General features: G+C 47.8%; 3 protein-coding genes across 4 annotated transcripts; 2 read left to right on the top strand and 1 right to left on the bottom strand.

Annotated features, from left to right (window-relative positions):
• Positions 1–366: 366 nt before the first annotated feature.
• On the top strand, positions 367–2,247 carry LOC120851165. The gene has a single exon (XM_040223761.1). It carries the CDS (start codon positions 367–369, stop codon positions 2,245–2,247), a length of 1,881 nt encoding a protein of 626 aa, XP_040079695.1.
• An 8,600-nt stretch (positions 2,248–10,847) lies between these two features.
• On the bottom strand, positions 10,848–11,918 carry LOC120851164. Its single transcript, XM_040223760.3, has one exon. It carries the CDS (start codon positions 11,827–11,829, stop codon positions 11,017–11,019), a length of 813 nt encoding a protein of 270 aa, XP_040079694.1. The 5' UTR covers positions 11,830–11,918; the 3' UTR covers positions 10,848–11,016.
• Positions 11,919–16,354: 4,436 nt separating this feature from the next.
• On the top strand, positions 16,355–25,403 carry LOC121838478. Of its 2 annotated transcripts, XM_042294757.1 has the most exons (5): positions 16,355–16,596; positions 17,164–17,314; positions 17,951–18,085; positions 19,615–19,812; positions 21,105–25,403. In XM_042294757.1, exons 2-5 carry the CDS (start codon positions 17,182–17,184, stop codon positions 22,217–22,219), a joined length of 1,581 nt encoding a protein of 526 aa, XP_042150691.1. In that variant the 5' UTR covers positions 16,355–16,596; positions 17,164–17,181; the 3' UTR covers positions 22,220–25,403. The 2 variants fall into 2 exon arrangements, with proteins under 2 accessions (XP_042150691.1, XP_042150689.1); XM_042294755.1 differs by lacking the exon at positions 16,355–16,596 and having other exon boundaries at positions 16,646–17,314.
• The last annotated feature ends 708 nt before the right edge of the window (positions 25,404–26,111 follow it).

The following is a 26,111-nucleotide window of genomic DNA, read 5'->3' as shown; positions in this document are numbered from 1 at the left end:
AGAAAGTGAACCTTTGTTAATCAGTTTTATTAACCTTGACCTTTACAACCGTGGCTGATATTGTTTAGCTGAACTGAGCAATAGAAGTGATTATATGTTTTTACAATATTTTGTGCCACCAACAAACGTTGTCGACCACTTGTTAGCAGCTATGTCATTTGAAACCATCTTCCGCAGCCAGTCGGTGCCTTCGGGGAAGGACATGACACAGCGCGCCAGAAACGATCCTCCAAGAGGACCCTCCGGTTCGCGCCGACGCAGCGGCACTCTGAAGAGTCGCAGTTGCTTCGCAATCCGCCAACTCCCTGGATCATCGTGGTCGCAGTAGCGGCCTCGATCAGCCTCGTTCTGGTCATCCTGATGGGGATGGTATTCGCGCTCGCAACACGTGCCGACGTTCTGCGAGGTGCCAGAGCGTGCAATTCAGCCTCCTGCCGTCAAATTGCCACGCTAATCAAGTCAAGCGTGGACGCCTCTCAAGACCCGTGCACCAACTTTTACCAGTTTGTCTGCGGCAACTGGAAGATGAGCCATGAGAGATCCGTGTACGCTGAGCACGCTATGAACTTTGCGGCGGACGTAGCGACTTCCTTGAGGGCCCCGAGCGACGACGGAGATCGAAGTTTGGGAAACGCCGTGGCGCGTTTGTACCAGTCTTGCGAAGGTGTTATGGCGACGGACGGTGACGATCTTGATAATCTCAGGGACATCCTGAAAGATAACGACATCATGTGGCCAACGCTCTCGGATTCTGCGGATGTTCTAGCGACGCTGGTTACCATTAAGAGGCTGTTCAACGTTGCGAGCTTACTCAGAATTTCTACGCACGAAAGCTCGCGAAGACTCCTTGTTGTATCACCGGGAAACGTCCTGAGACGTTTGCAAGCCACCAGGACCGGCCTGTCTTGGACAAGGTATAATCGCTTCTACAAGTCGGTTCAAGAAGCCATCGCAAGTCCCAACAGTAATCAGAGCAGTATGCTTTCGTTCGAAAGGTTCGTGGTAGTAGAACACAAGGTAATTCAGTGGCTGAGCAAGAAAAGTGACGGAAACGTGATTGGAGATTTAGGTGAACTGGAAAAGTGCACAAATATCAACCGAAAGCGGTGGATCGCTTTATTTCCCCCGGGATGGAACGGTTCAGCAGAGAAAGGAGCACATCTTAGGGCCGTCGATACGGGTTATCTCATCGCGTTCGGAAACCTCATTGCCGATCTAGGCGAGAAAGTAGTTGAATCTTATGTGTCCTGGTCTGCTATTTACGTGATCGCGCCTATGATGAGCAAAAGACTCGCCGACCTATGGTACAGAAATGAAACGTTGTTGAAAGAAGCCACCCCGATAAAGTGCCTCCGGTTTGTGGAAATGACCTTCGGGCGGACGGTGTTCAATAGATACAATGCCAAAAAATTCGACGTTGTTGTTAAAGGCAATATCAAGGAAGTGACCAGCAACATCGTGAACGCATTTCTCCAGAAGGTGAACGACAGCGCGTGGTTAGCGAAACTAACGCCTACCATCACCAGTGCACTAGACGTCCAAAAGATGTTTGAGCAAATTGAAATGTTTTGGGCAAATCGAAACCTACAGGGCGTTCTCGCTGACGGAGACATGGGACCCTCCTTCGCACGCAACTGGGTCCGGGCGGTTTCGTACGGAAGAGCGGCCATCGCGGACATCGGCCACTCTCCCTCGTCGTATTCCCTCAGCCGGATGGTTAGCGTTTCCTCATTTGGCTTCTTCGATGTCAAGAGCAGGTCTGTGCGCATAGCCCCATACTCCGGGTTCCTCCCGGTCTACGACCTAGAGGTCATCGACGCAGTCAAGTACGGAGCCCTGGGAGAGCTTCTGGCCGTAGCCGCCTTCAACGTACTTCTCAATCACGTACCACCAAACACGCCCATTTCCCAGCGGGTCGAGACTAGTCTGCAGTGTTTCGCCGGTCCGGAAGGAGTGTACAGCAGGCGCCACGATTTCGGGATTCTCTTGCGAGTTGTCTGGGAGGCCTTCGAAGCGTTGCCCCCAGAGCAGAGAGCACTTTGGCTCGACGACATGCCCAAGTACACAGAAGAGCAAATCTTCTTCATAATGGCTTGTTACTTGACCTGTTGGGGCGGGACCGGCGACGACGATTTATTAGAGACTATCTGCAACCGTGGCGTCAGGCAAACTTCTCGATTCTCCACCGCTTTCAGTTGCCCGTATGGTGGAACCATGAACCCTCAGAACCGGTGCACTTTCTTTTAGTGATTTAATTTTATAAATTTCATATTTAATTATCATTATTATTGCGGCTTGCGATATTGTAAAATAAAAAAAAAAGAAAAAAAAAAAAAGAAAATCAAAGCCTAAAAAGCTTTCTCATTTGGCCTATTTTATTTTTTGGGAGCACTGGGACTTTTCAGAAACAGATGGCCAGCTTCTAAGGTGACACGGACCACACTTTCCACCTATAATGTTTGCCATATCCGTCTCCAGTTGACTGATCGTCACATTTCTTGCACACAGTGGCGTTTCACCTCAGCAGCGTCCTCCGATCTAGATGACTCAAGTCAAGAAGGCTCGCTTTAACTTTTTGTATTAAACATATGCATTGACTCATTCAACAAGTAAAGAACATTGAGGGTAAGGTGGGTTCAGCTCCCGCAAGCAACTGTCTGTAGGAGTTTGATGTACCAATGTTGGCACCTATTAACTCACTTTTATGTTTATGATTATTTAAATACCCAAAGAAATTACGACTTATATATAAACATCCAACTCCCACAGTGCCGCTAAGTCATGCATTCGAAAATTAATAAAATAAAATGATAACTTAATTGCATCACGTAAAATTGAACGCGCAAAAAGACCCAGCTCTCTTAAGGACGTCTCGACGGCGAATGTTTCCGGTGATCTGGCCTGTGGAATTGTGAACAGCGAAGCTGCGGTCCGTTGCGCACTTTGGAGCACAGAAAAGGCTACAGGCGCGGTAGTAAGATTATGCAGGGTACTGATTTAGCATGATAGTTCGCATCGTACCGGCGTGCGGTCGTGTATCACTACTGCGTGGTGCACGTTAAAGACCCCAGGCTAGCGGCTGTACCGCACTGGCTAAATTGCTCATCTACAGCTGGGAGACTCGTCGCCCCTGTGAGGCAGACCAAGTTCTAGGCTGTATAAACACACACACAACCCAATTTTTTTTTTCATGATAGTTCGCGCGCTCGTAACAGTTCTTACTGTTAAGGGCTCCTGCCCCTGCCCGCACCCTTACCTCTGTTCAAATAGTAAGTTGTGAAAAGGGTAACTGGAGGCAGGTAGATTTTGGCGTCCTTTTATGTTTAATATCTTATATTTCGGGACAACTTTCTGAAGCAATAATGCTAGAGCTGTGGGCGCCTATAGGGAGCATTCACAGGCGGCCATATCCATGTGCGCTGCTGCTGAGCGCGTGCTGACGGCGAGCTTCCGCAGTGCTTTTGGAACGTGCATTTAGCACCATCAAGGTTGCCGGTGTTAGCAGGCTATTAATGTGAGCTCGTTGTGAGCACGCGCCCTAAACATCGCCCTCAAATATGGCGTCCAGTGAATACCTCCTATGCACTCGCGTTACTAGAGAACCGATCAAATCTGTGCAGGCATATTCTTTTGAAATGGCACAAAAAGTTGTCCTCGAGTGTAGGCTTAATGATCTTTCTTCGCCAGCTGTCCAGGCAGGTGAGAATTGCCACATGGTTCAAAAGACAGAGTAGCTACAAAAGCACCTGTGCCCATCACTGAATCTGTGTCGAGGGCGACAACATTGACGGTGTAGTGCACGTAGCAGAAAGCGTTGTATCGAAAGCTCGTCGACAACAAGCGCTCGGCAGCAAGGAATTCTCAGGTTCCCTTTGGAGCGGGCCAAACACAGAGCCCCGAGCGCGTAGTTTTTTAAAGCGCTTTTCATGGGCGAATGCTCGTGTAAGCAAAGCCTTCTGCACGGCCATATACACTTGCGCTGGTGTCTTTGCCAGCACTGAAGACGAGGTGTGAGATGAAGTACAGGCCCCTGGCGTTTGGGGAAAAAAAAAAAAAGAAAAAAAGAACAGTTATTAACGTTAAAGTAAGTTACGCATTTCCGAAAGTTCAGCTCCGTCCAAATGTAGAGCTAGCGGTAAAGGATGGACGCCAAAGTTTCAGAGCTTAGCGTTATCTGATTCAAATGTTAGGGGAGATTTTTAAGAATTGTCAATGCGCCTTGCAAGTGGGCGCATTTCGGTCTTCTGCGCATGGGAAAGGCGGTGTGAAGGTGGGAGAGGAAGTTATACTAAGCTCCGCCTCCTCGGGGAGGAAGGGTCGGGGATGTAAACATCTCGGCGTCGGCAATGGCGGACGTGCTGTAGCTGCTGTCGTGCCGGCGTGCGGTCGTGTATCACTACTGCGTGATGCACGTTAAAGACCCCAGGCTAGCGGTTGTACTGCACTGGCTAAATTGCTCATCTACAGCTGGGAGACTCGTCGCCCGTTAAAGCAGACCAAGTTCTAGGCTGTATAAACATACACACACAACCCACTTTCTTTTTCTGTCGCTGTTGCCGTGAGTCCTTCGCGTGGTTGCTGGTTAAAAGACAAAGAAAAGACCGTTCCGCTTCTGTGTTGTGTGATTTAGAGGTCGGCTCCGATCAGGCGCTGTCCAAAGGGGCAGTGTTACCAGGGGAAATGAAAACGTGCTGCGTCTTCGGATGTGGTGGGCGCAATCACGACGGTATGTCGGATTTTAAATTTCTGGAAGGATTGACAGATTGAGAGCTCTTTCTTGATTCGCTGGATGGGTGTACATGTCCATTCTTAGTTGGTGGAGCGATTTGTCTGTTTAACTCCGATGACGAACGAGACTCTAGACTATTAAATAGGCGCGTGGTCCTCTGCACCTTGCACCCTTCTTAGAGGTACAGGGGTGATCTTTAACCCCAACAGGGATACGTTTCCTTAGTGTGGATAATGATAATGAAGTTCCTTATGACATGATTATGTTGTTAGCTTTGTGTAGCATTTGGAGATCACGTATGGCTGTTCGACATGCTGACCTCGACGCAAAAGAAGTGCGGATATATTTCTTCAACCTTGTAAAACAAGTACAGAGTGTGTATTTGAACTGTGAACCTGAACCGGAGTGGACTAGTATTTTAAAATCACTCCTCGAAATGCGTGATTTTTAATACGCTGTGCAAAAGAGCTGTACAGCGCTGTTAGAATGACATGAATGTTGCTGTAACTACCATGCAATAAAGGAAAAAAAAGGGATCGGTGGCCGAGTGGGCTAAAGCGCAGACCCAGCTCGACGCGCGTGGAGCGAAAGCTCGCTCTGCAGAACCCTGGGATCCTGGGTTCGAGCCCCACCCCTGCCCGTTTTGATCTAGATGAGCATCGTACCGGCTTGCGGTCGTGTATCACTACTGCGTGGTGCACGTTAAAGACCTCAGACTAGCGGTTGTACTGCACTGGCTAAATTACTCATCTACAGCGTGTGACTCGTCGCAACTTTAATGGCTGACCAACTACAAGCTGTATAAATATCCCCATAACCCAATTTGCTTTTTGCTTAGAGGGACAAGCGGCTCTTAGCCGCACGAAACAGAGCCATAACAGGTCTGTGGTGCCCTTAGATGTCCGGGGCCGCACGCGGGCTGCACTGAAGGAAGCAGCGTGTTTTTATCCTTGTCTGCTAACACAGTAAGGTTAGAAAAAAGTGACTTGAGCAAATACAGAGGGCTAATCGAAGTCCATCGAATTACCCTCGAGAAAGTGCTCGTCTGTTTAAATAACAGGGCATAGAAAAATAAGTTTCCATAAAATTTCGTCAAAAATAAAAACAATAATTACTTCGTAAAACTTCGTTTCAGCTTCCGTCCGAGCGCAGCCAAAGCTACTTGTGGCCGGAGCCAATCACAGGCCGGCAATAGGTTACGCGATCTCGCCTGCACTTTTGTATCACACCGCTGCGCCGCTGGTCGGCCGCGCCGCCCGCGCTTGCCGAGTATTTCGTCTGCTAAGGGTGTATCAACGATATCGTCTGCTACAGGTTTAAAAAGTGCCCTTTCACGCTCTGAAACTTAGTCACACGGGATGTCAGTACGTAGGCTGGCCGCTGGCATCTGTGTCCGAGCTTCCCACCTGTTCGGCATAGTTTCGAGTTGTAAGTACACGTTGCAGGGTCCCCGATGACCCGACCGTTGATGTTTCCTTGTATTGTTTGGGTAGACTAGGGCTCGAGGCGCAGTCCTTTCCACCAGCCTCTCGGCGTTTAATGTAATCGGCAGGTAAAGGGATGCCCTGATTTCGCCGCGTATCTGACTTGTAGTGGCCCGGACGCTTTGCTTGTTTACAACGCATTCGCGGTACGACGCGGCCGGAGTCTTCTGCCGAATTTGAAAGTAGACATTCATCACGACCTCCCGTGCCTGACGCCCAAACGTGCCTTTACGAAGGGACGTTTTGAAGCGACTTGGTGAGGAAAGCAGCGAAGCACATCATTCGGCGATTACGGAAACGAAATCACACAGAAAAACCGAGCGCTGCAGCTGTGTTGCCAGCGGATATACATGTTTTCACCAAACCATATGCATTTACATATATTAATAGAAACATAAACTTCAGAGATTGGATTCCTTTAGTTGCAAATCATTCTCAGCAGTACACATCTAGAAGATTGTGGAGTTTTTACGCACAAACCAGTTATTTTAAAAGAAATTACTGTAGTGAACTATTTTGTGGTGCGTAGGAATGCTCTTCTCGAAGTTGCGAACCGTCCCTCAGCCTTTGGCTGCGCTCGGACGGAAGCTGAAACCAAGTATAGAGTCAACGAGGCTACGGCATAACTTCCGCGATATGCTCGACGCCGCGCACGGAAGGAGGGAACTTGCGGACGCTAACCACCCTCGTTCTCGGTTGTTAGCAAACAAATCTCGGCGCGTCGGTCACCTCGCTCGTGAGTCCTTTGGCTTTTATCCTTGATACATGTCTGCTGGTTGTTAGACAAAAACACATCGTACCGCTCGAGTTACTTCGTCTGTCCTTTCTGAAAGGCGAAGTCGAGCTCGCTCGTAATGGTAAGAGAGCTGTTGAAGAGCAGATGACGTTGCAAAGGAGCAGACGACGCTCAGATAGTGGGTCTTGGCGACCTACTATCTTTCCTCTCGAGCCATTTAGAGCTCGGTGTTGACATTACCGCGACCCCTGCGCAAGAAGCAGGCGAACTTGCCCTCCACATAAAGAAATGGCGGTCAACGGAGCCCGCAAATGATGGAGATGAATTGTGTCTGCAATCTGGAAAGGGCCAAATTTCTCATAAAAATTTTTCTAAAATCGCGTATAACTTCTGAATTAGATAATGGAACGTTCTGACACTTTGGCGTCTGGTCCCATCAGCTACTTCTGAGCAGAGATCGAGCTTTCTGGGAGGCAGTTTATTTCTGCGGTGAGAAGATGATGGTTCTCTTTTATCCCAAACGTGTTATTTAGAAGTTCTACCTTAGCATTAAACACAGCATTTTTTCACGTTTGGAGATACATTTAATGCATAAGGTTCTTCCTATTAAACTATAAGCGGTGCTTGGATAATGTTCGGCCACAGCGCGGATTAATTTTAAAGGCCACAAATGATGTATCGGCCAGTGTTGCCGATAAGGCATGACAGGCCGGGTGTGGGAAAGCGACGAACGAAACGTCTTCTTTATTTGGCACGCGCTTATCGATCTGCTTTGTGCGGCGCGCGCAAGATACAATACAATGACACTTTCATTTTCGAGCGCAAGGTGATCACAGCCGGTTATTTACCTAAAACTCCCTAATTAACTTCTTTTGAATACTTACTTTAGCTGGTACATTAGAATTAAAGATGTACGTCGTCAAAATTTGTTGATGCTGTTAGAATTCAGACAAATGACAAATTTATGCCGTGAGGAGTTCGAGATACAGAAGATAGACACAAGAAAGCATAGAAGTCTAAACCCGGAAGTGACGTCACCCTCTGCAGCGGGGGCGTGTAGCGTGTCATCGCGAGCTGATCTGGCAGCGTCGCGCTATTCTGGAGTCACGTGTTCATGGATAAGACGCGCTGCACTCTGCTACTCAGGCGCGTGGCATTTGGCACTTTTTGTTTAGGCCGGGAGAATAATTTAGTTTTATGCGAACGTCGGGGGCAAGAAATCTCATTAGAATATGTCGTGTAAGGCAAACCTTTCTAGAGAGTTAATTATTTCAGTTAGTAAGATGGACAATATATTTTTTATGCATACTCTTATGTCGGCCGTGGCAGACAATATTATCTCGAAGAAATTATGTCCCTATTTCGAGCGTTATTTTTTCATGATTCTCAGTCGTTGGTGTATATATTGCACCCCGTGGCATTTCTGAACACAAGCAGGGAAGGACGCAGCGATAAAGAGAAACGGTCTTTACTGCAATACAAACAGGGGAAGGATGTGCCTAGGTGGAGCAGACACTCAACCAGCGTGGCGTTGCGGAGACATGGCCCAAGACGAGCTTGGTTGAGAAGTTCTTTCGGCGCCACTCTTTGATGGCGTCAAACGAGTACCTGTGAAGTGCCGGGCATGCATACGCGTTACAGAATAGGAAAACATATATCCCCATTATACTCGCTTGTACGGTAAAATCAAGTACGCTACGGTGGTGGCGTCGGAAGCGTTCGAGGAAAATTGAGGGGGGGGGGGGGCGATTTATCTCCTCCTTCCCCCGACATCAGCGGACGCTACGGGCCATCCCTGCAAATCCAGCGCCTTGAATGTATCACGTGACTACGCGCCTGTCCCGATGGTCACGTGATACTCACACGGCATGAGATTGGCTTCGAGAGCTTGTATCGCCTTCTGTGGTACATCGTAAGGCGAAACGGAATATTAGAAATGTCGAGAACATCAACAGAAACCGTCCCCCCCCCCCCCCCAAAAAAAAAAGCATCAACAACACAAGAATTCCACCCCCCCCCCCTTTTCTAAGAAAAAAAAGAAAAGCACATACAAGAGAAAGAGATATGTTTGGTTGCTAACACGGTATTACCGGCCGGATTACCCCTGAACAAGTACATGAGATTTGTCACAGATAGAATTCGCTGATCAGCCGATCTCCAAACAAGCAATAAGCTGAAGAATGCATTTTTAGCGCACGACTTCATTAAGTTTTCCTCTGACCATCTCAATTAAAGTTTTCAAATCTGCGAAATCTTACAGTGGCCTTGATCGAAGTGTCCCCTACAGCACGTATATGTCTGCGGACATACTTTTGCAAGATGAAGACCGTGAAGTCAAACGCGGTTTTTGCGAATGAGAGGTGAGCACGTCCAAAATCTTTCACGACCCTCGGTTAAGAGTTTAAATGTGAATGTTTGCATCTTGTCAAGCAATACAGAACACCCAACCTTTTACTTATAGGAGAATCGAGCAATTTTATGTTCCGTGTGCCTGAATGAAGATAACATCTTTGCATGGCATATTCAGTAGGTGCTAGATTTTTTAGAGCGCAGCTCTTAGGGGCCTGTTTCCGGCTTGAGCGGCGTCGCCGTCGGCGTAACCGCGCGGTGCATTATGGGTAAATTTGCCCGCTAAATCTAGCGGAAAACTTTCCCCGCTAGATTTAGCGGAAAAATTTCCCCGCTAAATCTAGCGGAAATTTAGCGGAAAAAATTCCCCGCTAAATCTAGCGGAAAAATTTCCCCGCTAAATATAGCGGAAAAAATTACCCGCTAAATGTAGCGGAAAAATTTCCTCGCTAAATCTAGCGGAAAAATTTCTCCGCTAAATCTAGCGAAAAAATCTAGCGGGAAAAATTCCCCTCTAATAGCGGAAAAATTTCCCCGCTAAATCTAGCGGAAAAAATTCCCCGCTAAACCTAGCGGAAAAGTTTTTCTGGGGGTCACGTGACCCCCCCAAGGTCACATCATAGAGTTATTATAATCTACGCTAGAGGTTCAACTGGCGCTAGTGTCTATGCGACTTCCGTGACGCAAATTGAAGCAGACAGCAACCAGTCTACTTTTGCGGTGTTCCTGTGCATTCCTATGAAAAACGCGCGTGCATTTTGTCTCTTCGCCGGAAAATATCATAGAACACTTTTCTTATTTGGGTCGTACCGAATAGTATGTACCTTAATTAACATTGCAAAAGTGCAATTGCTTTAGTTAGCGCATTTTTCTGACCAGTGACGGATATTTAACTTTACTATATTTCAGGCTTATGACTATGCCCCACAGCGTATGTTCAAAGGCATTGACGCATCTAAACAAAAATAACAGTCGAATGGAACGTCGAGTGTGTTCAAGGTTCACCAACATCGAGAGTCACCAAAGTGTGGGATTGATATTGTTGTTAGAGACGAAGTAAACAGCCAAGACCGGACTGCGAGCCTGGAAGCGTGTCCCGAGGAACCGAGGAACTTTGAAGTCAAACACTACCGGAGGCGACGAAGGTCGGTCAATTAGCGAAAGGATCGGCGACTCATATTTGCATCTCTATTTGAAATCCTGGGCGTCGTGCTATTTAAGCGACATAATCTTCTATGCGAGCGGTTTACTGCCTTGATCTGCGTACACGACACTTGAGAAGAAACGGCGTACATGGGCTAGTAAATGCCGGTTTTTTATTTGTAATCGTGAACGAATTTTCATGTGAAATGACTTGTACCTAGACGTAACATAGTGTGCGATTTGTGATAACGTTTAATGGCAATCGGCGCAAAGAAGAAACAGAAATGCACAATAACACCCCGGCAAAAGACAACAGGAGAAACAGATTTGAGCATATATGCGCATTTTGGCATATTAGATACGATCAAACATATAAATAACGATCGATGAAAGAAATAAGACTTGCGAGATACACAGCTCATCAATATTGCATAGAAATTGTTGTTTCACAAACATATTTACATCCACCATCAAGTTCTAGTACTAAATGAATCAAACAACAAAGCAAGGGAAAAATGCAAACAAGCTGACAAAAAAGAAAGAAAAAAAAGAAGGCATGGTTTCAGGATGCCGCATTACTGGTGGCAAAAAAGGACCCGTTTGGTCAAGGTATGCCGCACATATGCCCCACGGGATCTTTCAGTAATGGTGCGGGCCAGGTGTCGCAACCGCAGTGCGACATATTTCTTAATGACTGCCTTGGCAAGTGAAACTGCGTGCATTGGCTCATCTTTGACATGCACCTGGTTCTTAAAACTCTCTGCATGTTTGTCATAAAATGCCCTATATGCTAGAACAGTCAGGACAGTTGCATTCATTTTTGCTGCTCCATCTTCAGTGGCCATCCTGAAGATTTTTTCGGTTTCCTGCAGGAGCAGGCAAACGAGCTCGGAGGGGTACACGAGCCCGCCATTGTCCCTGATGCTAATGAGGACTCCTGTCACGCTATCATCCAGGAGCATGCTCACACAGGATGGGCAGCTCAGCGTCTTGGTGACCTGGCGGCTGATGAAGCCCCCAATGTACTTCACAACTTCAGAGGTGAACTCTGACAGGGTATCCTCGCCCAACCCATACACCACGGCCAGATCGTCACCCTCTTGGTCGTCCTTGGCATCAAGAGCAGGGTTGATTGTACCCTGGCTGACGGTCAGGCTTTCCCCTTCGAGGTCAGTAGCCACGTTGGCGGAGTTGGGGGCTTGCACACCAGCATGTACCAGCAGCTTCCTGTAGGCCTGCCGGAACTGGGCAGCTGATGGGTTATTGTTCCAGCCACCCCTTTGCCGCGCACAGCTGAAGAACATCTCCAGGTGGTCCTGGCTTGTCCGGTAGGAGCACAGATAGCTAAAAAAGGAAGACATGAGAGAAGACAATTTGTTTAGAAACATGAATCGTGTAGTCAATAATAATAATAATAATTTTTATTTGCACAGATTACAATACCCACTCGGCAGCATGCAAGGCTAGGCAGAAAAGTTGAGACACTTACGCAGGCGCACCTGCTAGCCCGCCGCCAAGTGGAAAAAGGGATACGGGAGAGGAAAATAATTACAAACACTCAGAACAGAAAGTCTGCTGCAGGTTAAGAAAAGCAGAACAAGCCCTCTCCAGGAAAGCCTGCCACTTTTTTCACCTTAGCAAAATAATGTTGGAGGAGAAGGTGAGTGGAGAAGAGAAAATCGCGGTGAGCGCAGAGCTTCTGGAACAACAGACTATAAATGTGATAGAGTACAGTTTTGTTCTACACTTGCACTAACCTGACTTCACCACTGGTGAGCAGTTGAGTTGCAAGGCTTGCCACGCTCTTCAGGGTGAAGGCAAACGCAATGACAGACATGCGCCTGCCGTCCGTCACTGCAGGTTGGCCGCCAGGTAGCTCCAGCTGCATGAGGTTCTGGCCGACTCGCTCCATCGTCTGGCTCCTCTCCTGGATGTTGGCCTGGTTGAAGGGACGCTTGTAGGTGCGGGCCACAGGACTCCGTGAGTTTAGTAGGTCAAAACACCTGGATAACATGCAAAACCATTGTTTTCTGCAGTTAACACATGGAACATTAAATTCAGCCTCACTATAGCATAAACACCAATAATGAGCTTCAGATCTTACCTATCAATGTCCTGGATGAACTTGCATGTTCCCTCACAGTTGCTAAACTCTGGGAGCCCAAGCTGTTTCGCAAACAGAAGGGCTTTGGCGACGGAACTGCTGAGGGTTTGAGCAGCCAGCTTGACCTTCATCTTCTGTCGGCAGAAGTCGATGTGGGCTTGTGTGAGTTTGTTGGCAGCACGAAGGCCTTCAGACATTTGCAGCTTGTGCAACTGCTCAATGAAGTGCCACTGGATCTGCTGCAAATTAATAACCATTGGAAGAATATAATTATATCAATTGAAGTTCTTATCTGGTAATATTAGCATGAAGGTATAGAGGCACATTTGGAGTAGGTGCCCACATGTCAAGTGCTCTGGTCTCTTGTAATCTTCAGAAATATGTCTTCTATATCACTTAGTAAACTAATGCAATGCTTGCAAAAAGATTTTTTTTTTCCAGATTTGTTTTTTGAGGTTTTACCGCATTTGAAGTGGCTAGCACACAGAGCATGTGGATTCTGACTCACAGCATGCCTCTAAGCATTTTAGAATTTTGAAAATGGCCTACTGCACAAGTACTGAACTGTTTGTATTTAGTATTGCTACCTATAATCTGTTCTGATGTGCCACTAATTATTTTTGAACTAGTTCAGCTTGTCAGAACAGGGCACTGGTACTTCTTAGTTGCTGCTTGGTTGTTTCAGATTGCCTTTTCTATGACTGTACATCAAGTTTATTATTTTACATTATGATGTCAGGCTCAAAGAGTCTGCATGGTTGACATTAGTGTGTTGGTTAGCATCACATTAAGAACTGCATGGAATAGATACACAAGCAATAAAGAATGGTTAATTTGTCCTTGTTTTACTTCGTATTTTACGATAGTTGCTTTACAACTGAATTTTGAACCTCAAGATTGGAACATAAGGACTGAAGTCCCAAACTACACTTCGTTTAGTGGCTGTGTGTTTTTTTGCAGTTCTCGGGGTTCATAGTCGGTCTTTTTTTTCTGATGTAGTGATACTTGTATGTTTTAAAAAGCCATTAGGTACTATTTACCGCATAGGCTGCTGACGTTAGCACCTTCTTGTCTCCCAGCAGGTTACGGAGAAGCTTGAGGGCATGGCAGGCATCGAAAATGAAATGCACCTCCTCGGTGGGTCGAGTCGGGTGCTTGAAAGTTGTCTTCATGTCTTCATAGCTGATTTCATGAACATGGCAGCCCAGCAGCTTTGCCATGGCGACATTTGCACCCAGTCCGTCGCACACCACGGCCTTGACGTGGAGACCGCACTCTTCAAGGGCGACGATGCTGTCTTCAAGTAGGCTCTTAAGGAACAACCCTGACACTCCATTTGTCAGGAAATAGCCAAACGGCATCTTCCAGGGTGAAGCTAGACCTACGACCATGAAAACCAAGGCCTCTGTTGCCATGGGCACTTCGTCAGTCTCGCCCGGGCCAAGTCCTTGACCAAAATCCACGTGCCCAATGAACCTACCCTTTGGGACATCCAAGCTTACTTCTTTTTTTATGGACATCCCATCCAGCATCACAACACACAGCTTCTCCCGTTCAGAAGAGTTCGCATGTCGTCGCTCCAGCTCTCCTAGTGCTTCTTTGGTGAATCCAGGCCACCCTCCAACAACTTTCAACCAACACCTGAGGGAGCTCACAGAAGGTAGGGGGAAAAGTGTGCTAACGTAGGCATAGGCTTGGGGTGAGTAGTAGTGCAGGGTGACTGCAAACTGCTTGGTTCTTTTGCTGTACCTTCTGCCGGTCATCTTCCTGCTGGCGTTTTTTTCAAAGCCCTTCAGTAGTTCCTGCGGGATTTCTCCAAATGCTTCCATCCTTAGTTGAAGCTCATCTGTCAGTGCATGCTCTTCCTTTAGACATTCCAAAAGAGATTGGAGATTTCGAACTTTTTGTTTGTTTCTTTGCAGGGTCCGTTGCATTGTGTGAATTTTCTTTTTTGCCGAATCTGTTTTCTTGTTCATACGACGTCGTTTACTTTTCGGGGACTCTCCATCGAAGTAGGTGTGGTCACTCGAGCATGGTTTTGGTGCTGCGTCATCGGTGATCCGTGGTGCTGGACGCTTCCTTGGTGCCTATAAGAAAGAGACCAGTAGGTTTACATTAACGCAAACACACTTTGTTCTGATGTATATGATCTAAGGACTGGAAATAAAAGACATTACAAACTCCTCTGCTGCTATACATTATTTTTGCATTTACCACAATGACGCATGAAGCTAAAATTTTACAAAAAAAAGCATGCATCATATTTACTTCTGAATTCAACCTTGATAGATTGATAGAATTCAACCTACTTAAAGTTCAGTATATATGTACCTACCTTGACAGAACCAACGGTGGGTGCTGCATCTTCCTTAAGTCTTGCTTTTACATACAACCCATCCTTAAAGCACTGGAGCTTGAAGTGCCGTGAGCAAAGGACATGATGTGCAGCAGGAGTAAAGTTGTCCGGACAAACTTTTAACCACTTCTGCAGAAGGTTGTCATTTTTTTAGGGAACCTGGAATATGAAACGAAGTGCTCCAATACAGGCCATTTATGTACAAGCGGTCGCGCGCTATTATTTGATTTGTAGTGCTATGTAGTAATTAAATAAATGTGTGATTGCTACTTACGTGTGAAATGATAATCCTAAGGTTTTTCCCTCACGGTTCTTGCAATCCAGCGCTGCGCACAACCTCGGCATTCCCGTATTTTAACGACGTGAAGCGCTTGCGCCTCGATCAAATTTAACCGCGCGAGCGGGAAAGCAGAAAGCAGACGACATATCAGACCTCATGTAATTTTTGTTTGATCTATTCTCCTTGGAAAAGTTTGCAATCAGTGAAAGAAACAAAAAAGGTAAAACAGAAAACGTATGTGGGCTAACAGACGGTATTATTATTATTATTTCATAAGTTGCGGCCGCCTTTGAACACCCCCGCCGTACCGCGCACCGGTAGCCACTGTGCCGGTAACCACTGGGCCGCCAGGTAAGGTGTACAGTGTGGGTGCCTCCCAGTATTTTTGAATGTTTTGGACTATATGAACATATATTGAACGATGCAACAAGACGATCTTCGTATTCATGCATTCGAAGAAGAAAAAAAACAACTTTATTCGCAGAGTTGATACGAGCCATTGGAGCTGTTCCCGTTGTTTGTCGTCTGCTCTTCTGACCATAGAGTTATTATAATGCTTCTGACGTGACACATTATCGTCGCTTTCACCTGGGGGGCTGAGAGCAGTTTATTTAATTGTATGCGATTTTTGGTTGCGTTTTTATGGGTAAATACCACGGTAAATTAGCAGGCTGCGGCAACAATCTCAAACATATTCGCGTAGTATACACGTATATTTAGCTACTTTAGCGCTCTGCTTTATGCCATGAAATCGACAGAAAAAACCTCTGCAAATGACATTTATCTGTATATGTGATTGAGAAATGTTATAAACTATTTATCAGGTTTGGTTTCTTCTTAATATTGTCTCATATAATTGAGCGCAGAAAGAAAATGCGTGCGCTTTTTTCCATAGAAATGCATTACCGGAAGTCAGTTTTAGACTGGTTGCTGTCTGCTTCAATTTGCGTCAGCACACTAGCGCCACTTGAACCTCTAGCGTACATTATAATAACTCTATGGGTCACATGACCCCCCCCCCCCCCCCCCCCCCCCCCGCCCCGAGAACAGGTAACCCTCAGTACCCTTCCCTCCTCCTCGTCAAGAGCTGCGCTCCAATAGACCATTTGCAGTCCTCCCAAGCGCCCCGGCGCGCGCGCGAGGAATCTTGGGATCGGTGTTCTGTCGGCCCCCGTCGTCTGGCTGCTCTCCGTTGGAATCGCATCACCTCGCTCTAGACATACTTTTCATCTTCGTTGTTTATACTTAATAATCCTCTTTTTTATCTACTCCAGTGTATTTTTCTTGTTCATAAGTGTATCTATTTCGTTCAGCGCTTTGTATTTCTTCTGTATATTACGTGTTTTTGTGCATATTCCATCGTTTTCGACGCGGCCGTCGACGGACACCACGCCGCTTCGTTCGCCGCTCCCGGGGTGAGTACTGACTGTTGCCGTTACGCTCTATCCCGCTCCTAGGCCGTTCATTTAACTCGTGTGCGGTCGCGAGAGAGCAGTTTCGAACATCACTACAAATGTCACCGCTGTAAGCAGAGAAATAAAGTAGTCATCACGAAGCGAAGGCCGACATGCCTTCGCTTCGTGATGCGCTCGCCCTGTGAAATGTGAGCGTGGGATATCGAGTACTGCTTGCGTGCTCAACATTCGGGACGGTGCTTTGTCGTTGCGATCTTTTTGCCCTTCGGACGCTTGCGAAGCTGTACCAGCGGTCGGCGTGCCTCGGCAGCGCTCGTCAACAACCGTCCGCGCGGCGTCACTTTTCTCGCGTTCGCTGACCGTCCGCGAGCGCCGGTGATTCATCGTCGCGGCTGGTATGCGTATGTAGTACATCGCATAGCTTCACAATCGCTCTTAACAGCGGTTGTGAGTTGAGCGGGCCCTTAGCAAGCGAGTTATGTCAGCAACTGCAACTTTGAAACTGATGGTCACTTCACTTATTTATTTCACTATTCGAGATGTCAGCTGAATGTAGTATCTTCTTAGGTCACCCTCAGAAGCCACATGACGGGCGGTACAACCTGCTGTGTACCGGGCTGTGCCCACACCACTCTCACTGCCAAGCATGTGTCCTGGAATCGCTTTCCGAAGAACAGCCATCTACGCAACATTTGGGTACAGCGAATCAACAGGAAAGGTATTTACCATATTTTTTTACTTGTTATCTACACTTTCCTGACAATGATCAGGAAGGTACAGTGTGTGTACTGTCCGACGTGGCCCAAGTCATTTTACCCATATGTACAACATACCTGCGAAACACATTTTTTTTAAAAATAAAAATAGCATTCATTATTTTTGACCTATAAGTGCAACATACGACTGAAACAAAAAAGACAATCTCAAAGAATCCCAGATGTTGCATGTGCCCTTTTCACTCTCTTGGCCACTTCCACCTGCACCGACATACCAATATTTGATTGCATCGCAGGAATGTCGCTTCATCTCACTACCCTACAGCTAAAGCAAAGATACTCTCACAGTGCTTCTATCATTTTCAGCGTGCATCCACTCCAGGTTTGTTAGGCATAAACTATGTGCTTGTTCTTAGTGCCCGCTGCACAATGGTACTGGAAGTGTTTAGAAGGCGGTGGGGTGACGATGGGGGAGGAGGAGAACTGAATTCTACCCCCTTGCCCGGATAGTTTACTGACGCCCCTGTTCAGACGCCACGGCTGCTGCATCCATTCTTACCACTGAGATTGAGTTGCACTTGCTCCAAAGTTGAATGGGTGAATCTTAATATGGTGCTAACTGCTTCTTTTGCATGCAGGTACCACTGGACGGTTCTCTCTGTGGACGCCAACCTCTGACAGCAGAATATGCGGCGCTCATTTTAACGAAACTGGGAGAAAGAAGTACGAGGACAAAGCTCCCCGGTTTTTTCCAACCAGGACATTTCCGAAGTGTATGTTATTTGCCTATTTTTGTTTCTTTCTGCAATAGTTGTTTTTCCCTGCTTATATTCTTGCTTGTGATCACTGTATACATGGGTCGTTTCTCACGTGAGCTACGTCACTGCTGGTGGCGTCTGGTGATTTGTGGACAGCGGTGCTACCCAGTGAGCATGGCGAAATACGTGACCTACGGAAGCAATCATCGCTCTCATAGAAAAAGACGGAGCTTCAAGCAATCGTAATGTCAGATTTTGTAGAGCTGCAGACATAATAACAATGTTTTGTCTGAATACATGAGATCTCTCAACGGCTAGACGACGCAAATGGACTGCAATCGAAAAGAGGTTTTGCGACGTGCGGTTAAGTAGCATCAAGGATATCACTGAAACTGAAAAAGTATAACATTCTCGTCCGTCATTAAATTTGCAGTGGGAATAGGTGGCATATAAACCTACTGACTGCCTTTTTCAAGGATTTGGCTTGGCTTAGCTAGCTTGCTGCTCAAGGCACCAGGGGATGTCGCTCTGCTGCCTTCATCTCTGATGGCCCCAAATGACAGCTTTTAATCCAGCTCTCTCGTTGTGGAAAGTAGTGAAGGCTCTGCATGTTTCCTGTCGTACATTGAAGTGCCAGCTCATCTCGACTCTAAATAACAGCAGTGTGTTTGAACGGTACCAGACGATGCTTCTTTATATTTCCGACTGCTCTATCTGACACAGTCGGTCACAATGCAAGAGGACTTCAGCGAGCTGGAAAACACTCTCTTAGCACATAGAAAAACATAGGAGAAAATGTACCAACATGAATTCTAGAAATATTTTGAGCGAAAACTGACGTCAGGTGCAAGGACTCTATAATTACTGTCCACCGTGTTTGCTTGACTAGGCAGCTTCCTAGTGACCATTCAAGCAGATAGAGTTGGACATGCCTTGTCAGGAGTTTGCGGTCGTAATATGCTTGAGCCAACTGCTTTGTAAGAAGTTGCAGCTGTGCATATCGTTCGTGTCACAAATGGAAACACATATGAATGCGGAAATATAATTATGTTTAATAAAGGGCCCTTTAGGCAAGTATGGACAGCCTAAGATGGCACCGAATATAGTCGATTTCACAGTAACATGGCAGGTGGCAGACTCTATAACCCCTGTGAACTGATTGAAGTGTTGAAGTCAAATGTATGTGACAGCTCTTTACTAGAGAAGTGTACTCTGATTGGCTCGCTTGGGACAAACCTTTTGTTGTGTGCCAAACTATGTTGAATAAGGATATAAACTTTGTTCCCTTCTTTTATACGCCGGTGGCTGTTGAATGCACTTCGTCTCAGAAAGAACTGCAACAATCGCTATTTGGCTACAACATTCCAGACCAGCTACCAAAGGGTAGAAACAGTGACCGCTATTGATCCAGCTGAGCTCTTGGTTGTTTGACATGTTATGTGCTCCGTACAGTGTAAGCTGTGCCCTGTGCTAGACAGAATTCCAGCCGGTATGTAATGCTTATAAAATAATTGCGTGAACAATTGCCTTATCCTTGCCTGCAGATGTTGCGGCCTGCCCAAAGGTCCCAAACATGATCTGCGCAAGGAAGCGCCATGCGCTGCAGCCGCTGCCGGCCTACTTTCTGTCGGACCTTGACCTGGCACAGACCGTGACCCTGCCTGCTAGCCAGGAGCCAGCACAACCCGGCAGCCCCTTGGCCTCCGCTGGTGCCCCTGACACTGATGATGTAATAGCTAGCGGTAAGCTCCTAACATTGAGCATCAGTGTTGCTCGTCTGTTTATTTGGCATCCCTGTCAACTGTGCAGCAGTCCCGATAGGTGCATGGAACACTTACATGCAGTACGTCGAACTTTACAAACTGTACTAACTCAGTCACCGCTGGCTATAGCACGCAAGTTGTGGCCGTTCCATACTCGCAGCACCATATGGCACGGTGCACTCTAAGATACCGCACATGCAAGGTACCCGCGGAGTTGTTCTTTCAGATTGCGGTCACACCCTCACTTCATTGTCTGCCAGGTACAAAGGAGATGCTGCCACAGCCCTGCTTGCATGTTATTTGCCTCAAGATCCAGATTGAAAAGTGGGGACACATGCTTTTGTTTATCCATTGTTTCCTACAAGACAAGCGGCGATTCTCTGGCGTCCACAAAAAAACCATCCCCACTTTTGTTATGGAGCACGGGCAAGGCTATGCATGCTCTTAGAATTCGCAGTTGACTCCAATGCATGCGCACGAACGCTGCACCGGAGCCTCTCAGGGCTTCGAGTTAGCGTCCGCAGCATTCTCCGTGCTCCAAGTAAGTGTAGAACAAAGCTTAGTTCCGCATTTCCCCGCAGCACCCCTGACGATCGGATCTCAAGGCGAATAGCCAGCATTCCCATTATAGCTCCTTCGTGTGGAACAGAGCAGCATTAAAGAGGTCATAAACCGACTCAGTTACTTCTGCTAAATGCTGCTGTCGCACAATAAAGCTTGAGAACAAGCAATATTCTGCTCTTCCTCACAGCCAGGTAAAATAATCACATGATTACTGTTAGGGGTTAGCTGCTACTGTTGGCGCAGTGATTAGACACAAGCCCAAGCCCCAATAGTTACCATGGCATTGATTGTAACCAAATAGTCAGGTGCTCACTCAGTGCTTGGGTCCAGTTCATAAGCCGTCTGTATTCAAGTGTCGTCACCCTGGTGTGAACCCTAGGCTTTCTCAACATTGTGATTTCTGACTGTAAATTAGCCTTCTATTCCTCAGAATATAACCTTGGCAGGGGAGCCTCTGGTTTGTGGTATATAGATTATTATATAGATTATATTTGTGCTACAGACGTCAGTATGCTTGTATGAGGTGCAGAACATCCAAATGCATATCGTTTCTTGGCCCCTTTAACATGTGATGCTTTTTTTGTATGGCACATGATATGCTATTTGGCAGAGCCAAGGCAATTACAAGGAGAAAGCCTAGTTTTTTGTTTTGATATTTGACTGCAAAAATGATGTGATATTTATTTTGCTATCTCCCCATCTGGCAGACCACCAGTACAGCATCACAGGATGTATCGATCAAGCCCTGCGTGATCGCATCAGGCAGCTAGAGGAGCTCGCTTCTGCAAACGAGAAACTGCGCAAGGACAACGACCGTCTACAGAAAGAAAATGAAGCTCTGCGGAAGAAAGTAGCCCATCTTGAGGAGATGTATGACAAAGCAGAGGAGGTCATCGATGCTACAATCCCCTTTCAGAACTTCACGCTCACAGCCGTGCAACAGGACCCAAAGAAACTGGCCTTCTACACGGGATTCGACTCCCTGGAGAGATTTCTCGCCTTTTACAAGTTTGTTCAGGCAGGTTATGAAGCTCACAAGGAAAGTCAAGGTCCGCAGAGAAGGTCACCTTATCTATCCATGGATGATCAGCTGCTGCTCGTGTTGTCCCGCCTGAGGGTGGGACTTTTGGAGCAGGACCTTGCATACCGGTTTCGTATCCACATCAGCACAGTCAGCCGGGTGTGGACATTCTGGATTGGTTACCTAGCGGACTACCTTGCTCAACTCAACTACTGGCCGTCGCGACAGGTTGTGAACAAGCACATGCCGGAGTGCTTCATCGAGGCGTATCCATCGACGAGAGTCATTCTGGATTGCACGGAAATCTTCATCGAGACACCTAGCGACTTCAGGGTGCAGAGTGATACCTACTCAAGCTACAAGTGCCACAACACTGCCAAGGGACTGCTGGGCATCACCCCCAATGGGTTCGTGTCGTTCGTGAGCGACCTTGCCCCTGGCCGCGTCTCTGACAAAGCCCTGACCGCATGTTCCGGGCTATGCAACCTTCTTGAGCCCGGAGACTCTGTCATGGCGGACAGAGGCTTTTTGATCACTGAAGAGGTCGAAGCTGCAGGGGCTAACCTGAACATTCCACCTTTCCTTGGGGGAAGGCTACAGCTCTCCCTGGAGGACGAAGCGAAAACTAGGGCGATTGCGAAGGTCCGGATCCACGTGGAACGAGTGATTGGACAAATGAAGTGTTTTCGAATCTTGAGGGGTACTTTCCCAAACAGTATGAGCAAGAGCCTGGACTCTATCTGGAAGGTCTGTGCTTTGCTGTGCAATTTCACGAGAGAGCCACTGCTCAGTCGAAGCTAGAGCTGCAGTCTTGTGGCTTCGTAGATGGTCGTGGAGAAAAAAGAGGCCATATCTCTCTATCTAGCTCACTTCAGCTCCGGCAACTTTTTGTGCCCACACGCCCTCATGACCCATGACGACCATTAGCACCGACTACGGCCCTCGGGACTTTCCTCTACCCAACGAAATGGACTCACAACCCACCGAGGCCACGCTGGCTTCTCCCGCTGTCTGAAGCTTACCGCTCAATGCACCACCCACAGCCGGTGCAACCACTCCTGCCGTCACGTCGCTTCTTGATGCACCACTTGTTGCCGCGTGAATTCAACCTGCAGTCTTTACTCAGAATCCATTCTCCATCCTCGGCGACGATGATCCCGAAAGCAAGTTGTCGCCCCTCAACAACAGTTGCCACATCCGCACTGCCGCCAATGAAACGAAGCGTGCTCGTGGCATTTTTTTCTTCGGCGCCGCTGCGACTAAGCTTACCACCTCACCCCGGTGCATCCAACGTGACTCGAACCCTGACTCGTTCCCCCTGGAGGACGGATGGCATCCTGTCTCTCGCCGACGTAAGGCGGCCCCGCCCGCGGCGCCTCCAGCAGCATCGTTCTGCAGTGAGTTCTCCCACACTGTCATTCTACGGCCGGCCAAACCATGCCGCATCATGGACGGGGTCTTTCTTGCCATTGACTCTGCAGTTGCTGCACAGATAGACCTCAGGTCTCCTACACCATTGCAGCCCCCTACCAAGTGAGGTACCTCGACTGCAGTAATCAACTTGCAGTTGATGCTGCTTTGTCTCAAGTGTGCGATGCATTCCTCAATGTAACATACATCCCGATCGGCACTCTGCAGGTCTCCGTGCAAGGCTACGAGGCCATTCGCCGTGGCCAGGTTCGCGGATTCATAAAAAAAGTCTGGCGACCTGGATTCTGCGTCCTAAAAAACCTTCATTGCCGGAAATCTGCTATCCTCCAGGCCGGTCCTCTCACAAACTCTGGGTCGGCACTCATTACATTCGACGGCACCAGCCTCGCGTTGCCCAGTGCCCCAACAGCACCCAAGCCAACGGCACAACACAGCGTCGTCAGTTGCCTTCATCAACATCCAAAGAGAAGCCGGCGTCACCACCAGTGACGCCTGAAACTAGCTCCTGCTCAGCAAGCTGTGCTGTTATCTGCGCCCAAAGCCCTCATCGCAGCACCGAGGTCTGCGAAGCAGAAGACTGACTCCCGCCCGGTGCTCGCCACAAAACTCCTAACGCCGGCACACAACATCACCGCCGACCTCACACAAGTCCCAACATCAGAACCGCCTCGGACCACCTTCGCAGAATCAGCGAGAGCTGTCAACAGCACTAGTGAGACGCCTGCCCTACTTCCGTCAGGGTCAGACTTTACTGGCTTGCAACAACAAATCACCCTTTTCACAAAACAAATGCTGGCAGCCACGCAGCGAATTCCGACGATGCAAAACTCGCTGTTTACTCTCGTGGATACCTGCACCCGTGCAGTAATCGGGCGCCTCGCGATGCAGGGCATCATTCCGTTCGGCGGCCCCCCACTATCACCACGCAAACATGGTTAGCGCCCCCAGGATTGTTCAGTGGAACTGTTGCTCGCTTAAACAGAAGAAGGCAGACTTCATCGAAAAATTTTATCTTCACTCGTCATCCGACATGGCCGCTGCGTTTGCTCTACAAGAAATCAACGGCCCCCTCCCTTCTTTGCCACAGTACGATGGACTTGCTCCGAACATTGAGACTAGTGCCCCCTTGCCTTGGATTCGTTCCGCCCTGTACGTTCATCGATCAGTGTGCTTCACTCTTCTCGACACCTCACAGAGGTGCTCTGCAATGACCAGCGTTACGGGTTGCCGCCAATTCCTCAACGGCCCGTTTTTCTCTTCTCTGTCTATGTGGCTCCAGACACATCGCTAAACCGCTGGACAAGGCAGCCGCTAAACATCCCTTTTTTTAAGCACTTCGCCCGTCTTTATCCAAAAGACGACGTTCCCGTTTGCGGTGATCTTAATGCCAAACACACGCATGGGGCTACGACATTGACCTTCCCCACGGCACGCGGCTTCTTGCAGACCTCACAGGGCTGAAACTTTCGTTCCTCAACATCCCAGACACCCCCACACGTATCAAACAATCCTCCCAACAGCAGGACACCTGCCCCGACTTTACCTGTGCTCGTTACCCTCGACGCTGGAGATGGCATGTCGCCGGCGACCGCCTCGGCGGTGATCACCTCCCCATTATTTTACGCTACGACTTCCTATCCGCAACCCTATCTCACTGTCGCGCCTGCTGCGACACATTCTTCACTAAGTGGGACAACTTCCGAGCAGCTCTTTCTTCTGTCATGGAACTTGCTGGCTTTTCCGACATTATACAAGCTATCCAGTCCGCCCACAAGTCTGCCACAAAGCGGCTAACCGTACCGGACGATGCCGCTTTGACGAGCATTTACTTACTGGACCGCCGCATTCACCTGTTGGCCTGTTACCGCCGTTCTCGCAGACCACGACGACTCCTCAAACCTTCACATAAACTCCAAAAGACTATCTCGTGCTACACTTCGGAACTCGCTTCCAACTGCTGGACTTCCCTGTGCAGATCCATCTCCGGCAATAGCCATCTTTCGAAAGTTTGAAGGCTCCTCCGTTCTCTCCTCGGGGACCACAAACCTAGGCAATTTGCTGCCACTGTTGCCCTTCGCAAAGGTGTCTCTCCCGAGGAGCTAGCTGAACGGGCCTCGGACGTCTTTTTTCCGCAACCAGCGCAACATGACTCTGGATGCTACACTTGTGTTCACCCTGTCACCAAGCTCTTGGGATGGATTGCCCGTTCACCCTCCACTCGCAGTGCACCTGGCCCCCAACAACGTCACAGTCGGGCAACTTCAGAACCTCCCTACGGCACTCAAGGAAACCATACTCGCCGAGATCAACCAGGTGACTCCAGACTACTGAAGCCCCAGGAGTCCCTGATCGCTGCCACTTGTCTCATTCGCCCTGGAAGCTCCCGAGAAGATTAAAAGCTTTTCCTCTTTTTATGCCCAAACAGCAGGGCAGATATGGTGGCCACTTCTTTGGTCGTTAAATAAATGTTTCAAAGCAAAGGTAGATGGTCATGATGAAAGAAATCAAGGACGTTAGGATTCCTGTCAGAAGTACTCAACGCAATAAAATGTTGTCCAAACTTGCCAGGTTTTAATTTTAGATTGGTTGCACACTACACGACAGAGTAGCGAGCATTTGATTATTCTTAATTTTTAACTAGGACTGATTAAATTAATTTCAATACTTTTGGATGTTTTATTTTAATACACACATATCCTCTAAAAAGGGCGGAAATGTAGTGGTTAATAAAGAAAAATAGACGTAATGGTGGGGCCACAGTCGACTCCTAGCAGAACTGTTTGGTGGGGCAACAGGCAGACTGAGATTAAAGCCCCTCTATCCTGGGAAAAGTGGCGCCATTCATTGTTGTGGAAATTCTCGAGACACGTACCGTGTGCCACTTCTGGGAAGGACATGGCGTCTGAAATCTAGCTCAGTGCTGCGCTGTGTCGCCATGATCTTCCCAAGGGCTGCATGTTGCACGTGCCTCGTGCATCGACGCACTTTGCGCTACTTTTAAAACATGAAGGGGCTTTAACTGAGATGCCATTGCGTGTGCCACAGGCAAAAATTCAAGATGTTGAAAACAAGCTGTTGCATTGTAAATTGTGCGAATTACTAAAATTCTCCGTCAATATGCCCCAGCAAATGAAGATTAGAGGGTTTACAGATTAAACCAAAGGAAGATGTCTGTCACCCCAGAGGAAGAACATGTGGGGACCTTGACGTGCAACCAAAATTTCACCATCAATAGCGCTGAAATCAGTAACGACACTACCGT

The sequence above is a fragment of the Ixodes scapularis genome, unplaced genomic scaffold (genome assembly GCF_016920785.2).
Source record: "Ixodes scapularis isolate PalLabHiFi unplaced genomic scaffold, ASM1692078v2 PGA_scaffold0__279_contigs__length_252992795, whole genome shotgun sequence".
Lineage (NCBI taxonomy): Eukaryota > Metazoa > Arthropoda > Arachnida > Ixodida > Ixodidae > Ixodes > Ixodes scapularis.
This window is presented reverse-complemented; position numbering and strand designations above follow the sequence as displayed.

Bases quoted from the DNA above. Each gene is read 5' to 3' on its own strand.
- LOC120851165 (XM_040223761.1), top strand. From the start codon at position 367: ATGGTATTCGCGCTCGCAACACGTGCCGACGTTCTGCGAGGTGCCAGA.
- LOC120851164 (XM_040223760.3), bottom strand. From the start codon at position 11,829: ATGTTTCTAAACAAATTGTCTTCTCTCATGTCTTCCTTTTTTAGCTAT.
- LOC121838478 (XM_042294757.1), top strand. From the start codon at position 17,182: ATGACGGGCGGTACAACCTGCTGTGTACCGGGCTGTGCCCACACCACT. The intron at 18,086-19,614 runs GTATGTTATTTG...CCTTGCCTGCAG, and splicing joins AACCAGGACATTTCCGAAGT to ATGTTGCGGCCTGCCCAAAG. The intron at 19,813-21,104 runs GTAAGCTCCTAA...CCCATCTGGCAG, and splicing joins TGATGATGTAATAGCTAGCG to ACCACCAGTACAGCATCACA.